This window comes from Aplysia californica, unplaced genomic scaffold (assembly GCF_000002075.1).
Source record: "Aplysia californica isolate F4 #8 unplaced genomic scaffold, AplCal3.0 scaffold00284, whole genome shotgun sequence".
NCBI classification, from domain to species: domain Eukaryota; kingdom Metazoa; phylum Mollusca; class Gastropoda; order Aplysiida; family Aplysiidae; genus Aplysia; species Aplysia californica.
Window position 1 is genome coordinate 678388 of NW_004797554.1, and position 3588 is coordinate 681975.

Consider the following 3588-nt stretch of genomic DNA (forward strand, 5'->3'; position numbering starts at 1 on the left):
GAGAGAATTACATATATATGCAATTATTTCAATTAATCAACATAATATTATCTCAGTATGCTTTTTTTTGGAGGGGGGGGGAGAGATATGCATATATATGCACTTGTTTTAATTAATCAACCTATTATCCCAGTATGCTTTTTTGGGAAAGGGGGGGGGAGAGAATTACATATATATGCAGTTATTTCAATTAATCAACCTATTATCTCAGTATGCTTCTTTTTTTTTGGGGGGGGGGGTCTTTTCCTTTGGGGGAGAGGGGTAATTTTATTAAGTCATTTCAGTCAGTCAAACGAGTGTTTTTGCTTCTGTTCTCTGTTTTCCCCTGCAAGAGCTTGGGGATATATAACTGACCGTGTAGAATTTTTATCTCAAGATAATGCAGTTGATTTTAATAACATGCATCGCCGTTTATCCACAAAGAACGTCGAGTCATGCCTTTCCTGACTATCATATCTCTTTACATTTTTTATTTTTTTTTTTTGAAATTTTTGAAAAAATGTTACCATGTCAGCTTGGATGGTTAGTGGGTGCTCTATTGTGGTTTGCCCCTTCTTTTCTATCAAACGTCTGTCATCATAATCTTTCCTCCTTCTTGTTTTGTGTTTGTTGCTTTCTTGCAACAACTCTAATCTTCACCTCTTATAATACACCGTAATTGTGTCGTAAGTACCGTAAAACGGTTTACTAACACAGAATGTGTCATTGTCCGCGCCGTGCCCCCTGTCCCCGTCCTGTGTCGGTGTGTTTAGCCCGGTTTAACGCGACAGGCCAGGGGGGGCTTGGGGGTCGGGTATTGATCACAGCCCTACTATGATGACTGATTGGCGTTTCTTTGCTCCTTGTCCCAGTTTCTCGTCGTGGAAATCCGCTTTTAGAAAGCCCTCATCTTAGGGATTTCTTCCTCTGCCTCTGATTAGACGTCATTCTTGGCCCCTCGGGGACCTGGGCTTTGAGGATGGTGGTTGGTGTATTCTTATGTCCGTCTACTGTCGGTTGGCTGTCCAGTCGGTGGTCGGGTGGTTGGAGAGCGCCACTTCGTCTTTTTTTTTTTTTTTTTTTTTTTTTTTTGCTGCCTCTGTTGTTTCTTTCTGTCTGTTATATTTTCTTCGCTACGCTGAATGACCGTTATTGTGTCGATGTGCTTCTTTCTAATCAAACAAAGGAAGAAACAAACTCAGCCGTAGTGGGTGGTTGGAGGGCGCCACTGGTAGGCCCCCCTTCTTTTCTTGCCCTCTGGCTTGTCTGTCTGGCTTACTTTACCCTAGCACTTAATGACCAGTATTGTGTCAATATGCTTCCCTTTACTCAAACTCAAACTCAGTCGGGGGGCTGATTGGTTGGTCTGTAAGTCGCTTGGATGGTCTGCCTGTTTGCCCCCTAGTCTGTCCGTGTGATTGTCTGTCTGTCTTCATTGTCTGTTCCACAGCCAGCTACACCGCATTTGATTCGAAGCAGGTTTTTTCCAAATCTCTCCCAACAAACCGGTTTTGTGGGCGGTTGATAGGTTCTCTGGTGTGGTTTGCTCCTTCTTTCGTATCCAACATCCATCGTACTTATCTCACCTGCCTTCTTTCTGTGTTTGTTGTTCTCTTGTAACGCCTCTAATCTTCGGCACTTACATGACCTAATTCCATCGTAAGTACCGTAAAGCGCTTACTAAAACTTAACTAAAATCGATCTTGTTTCTTTGTCTGTCGGCGTATGCTATAGGTTACCTCCATCCAACAATATATTCTTCAATAGCATGTCCTCTTTTGACACATTAGCCTTTTTTTTAATTGTAATTTTGCCTGTGGTGTCGTTAGTCCAGTGGTTAGACAACCGGAATAGTAACGGCGAGATTTCGGGTTCGGAGCTCGTGGCTCAGCTTGATCGACGTGGGTGGTTGGTGGGTGCTCTGGTGTGGTTTGCTTATTCTTTCCTATCAAACACATATCGTCTTTATCTCCCCTTCTTCTTTTTTATGTCTGTTACTCAATTGTAACACCTCTAATCTTCTGGCGCTTATATGACCTTATGCAGTTGCGAGCGCCGTAAAACCTCTTCTAAAACTAAAACTGATCGATGGTGTGTCCCTGAGAAAAGCATCATGCACGACGAATGTTCTTATTTATTGGCTCTGTCCCCGTGTCTTTGCAGGTGGTTAGAGGATGTGCTCCACTGCTGGGTCCTACGTCTTTACTTTCCCTCTGTTGTGTCCGTCTTGCTTTTCCCCCAACACGAAATGACCCATTTTTGTGTCCATGTGCTTCTGTTTGCTCAAACAAACAAACAAACAAACAAACAAACAAACCCCGTCGGTCTGCTGAGATGCAGCATGCCTCTCAGCCAAGATTGCTTTTGACTAGCAGAGTGGAAACAGCCCTTCTCCTATGTGATCTAAATTTTGACAGGGTTGGCGTAAAACAGTTCAAATCAACCATTACCATCACGTAATGTCAATGAAGCTTTTTTAAAACTGGCTCAAATTCTACCGTATTGTATGTAATTATGTATGACATTGTCGTCTGTTTGGAAATTGAATATCCATTGTAATCTGTTCTTCTGCGTGTTGCGGGTGGTTGGAGGGCGTCACTGGTAGGTCCTATTTCTTTACTTTCCCTTTGTTGTTTTTGTCTGTCTGTCTTACACTTTTTCCCAGCACTGCACTAAATCACCATTATTGTGCTCTTTACTAAAAATATAAAAAAATCGAACGAATAAAGAAATTGTTCTGCATGTTTGTGTATCCAACTATAGCTGTCCCTTTTGTATGGTGGGGTTTTTTGTTGTTGTTGTTTTGTTTGTTTTTTGCCGACGAATGCATGTTTTTTATAGCTAACTCAAAATCTGTTCACTCGTCCTTCAACAGACACTATCAGATCCAGACAGTTCTGAAGACCCCGCCTAAATCGCCGGCCCGTGTGGAAATCAGTGACAATAAAGTCAACGCGCAGCAAGGTGAGTGCTTAATGGGTTTCTCTTGTGTCGTGAAGTAGAGTGGGCCGGAAGAGTGCGTCAACTTCACTTACGCGTTCGTTGTGTCCTCAGTAGGCAGACAGAGAGACTTCCAGATAGATAGATAGACAGACAGACAGACAGACAGAATAGATAGACAGACAGACAGACAGACAGACAGACAGAATAGATAGACAGACAGACAGAATAGATAGATAGATAGACAGACAGACAGACAGACAGACAGACAGACAGACAGACAGACAGACAGACAGGCAGACAGACAGATAGATAGATAGACAGACAGATAGATAGATAGGCAGACAGATAAATAAATAGAGGGACAGACAGATAGATTGAAAGACAAACACATAGAGAGACAGACAGAAAAACGGGTATTTGGGTGGATAGGTAAATGGGAGAAAGGATGGATGCATGAGTGGAAGAATAAACAGAAAGGTAGATAATAAGATATTCCAATGCCATCGAAGCAATAATTTATCAGTGTCGTATCCCATTCAACATGGGTTAGCCTTGACAGGTAAGCCGAAGCAGCCCACTTTCTAAAGATCTAAATTTTAATATCGTCAATGGATGCAGAAAACATTGACAATTCATTTGAGTTGAGCTGTAGTTGACAGTGGGTGA

General features: G+C 42.3%; 1 protein-coding gene across 2 annotated transcripts in view; it reads left to right on the forward strand.

Moving 5' to 3' along the window:
* The window catches only part of LOC118477906 (protein FAM135A-like), a 63960-nt gene extending 60861 nt beyond the window's left edge, over positions 1 to 3099 (forward strand). For both annotated transcript variants that reach the window (XR_004858684.1, XM_035970554.1), the window contains exon 3: positions 2855 to 3099. Coding sequence is in view for 1 of the 2 variants with exons in the window: in XM_035970554.1 (XP_035826447.1) it covers positions 2855 to 2981 (127 nt within the window). In the remaining variant the exon portion in view is untranslated. The remainder of the gene's footprint in view (positions 1 to 2854) is intronic.
* The last annotated feature ends 489 nt before the right edge of the window (positions 3100 to 3588 follow it).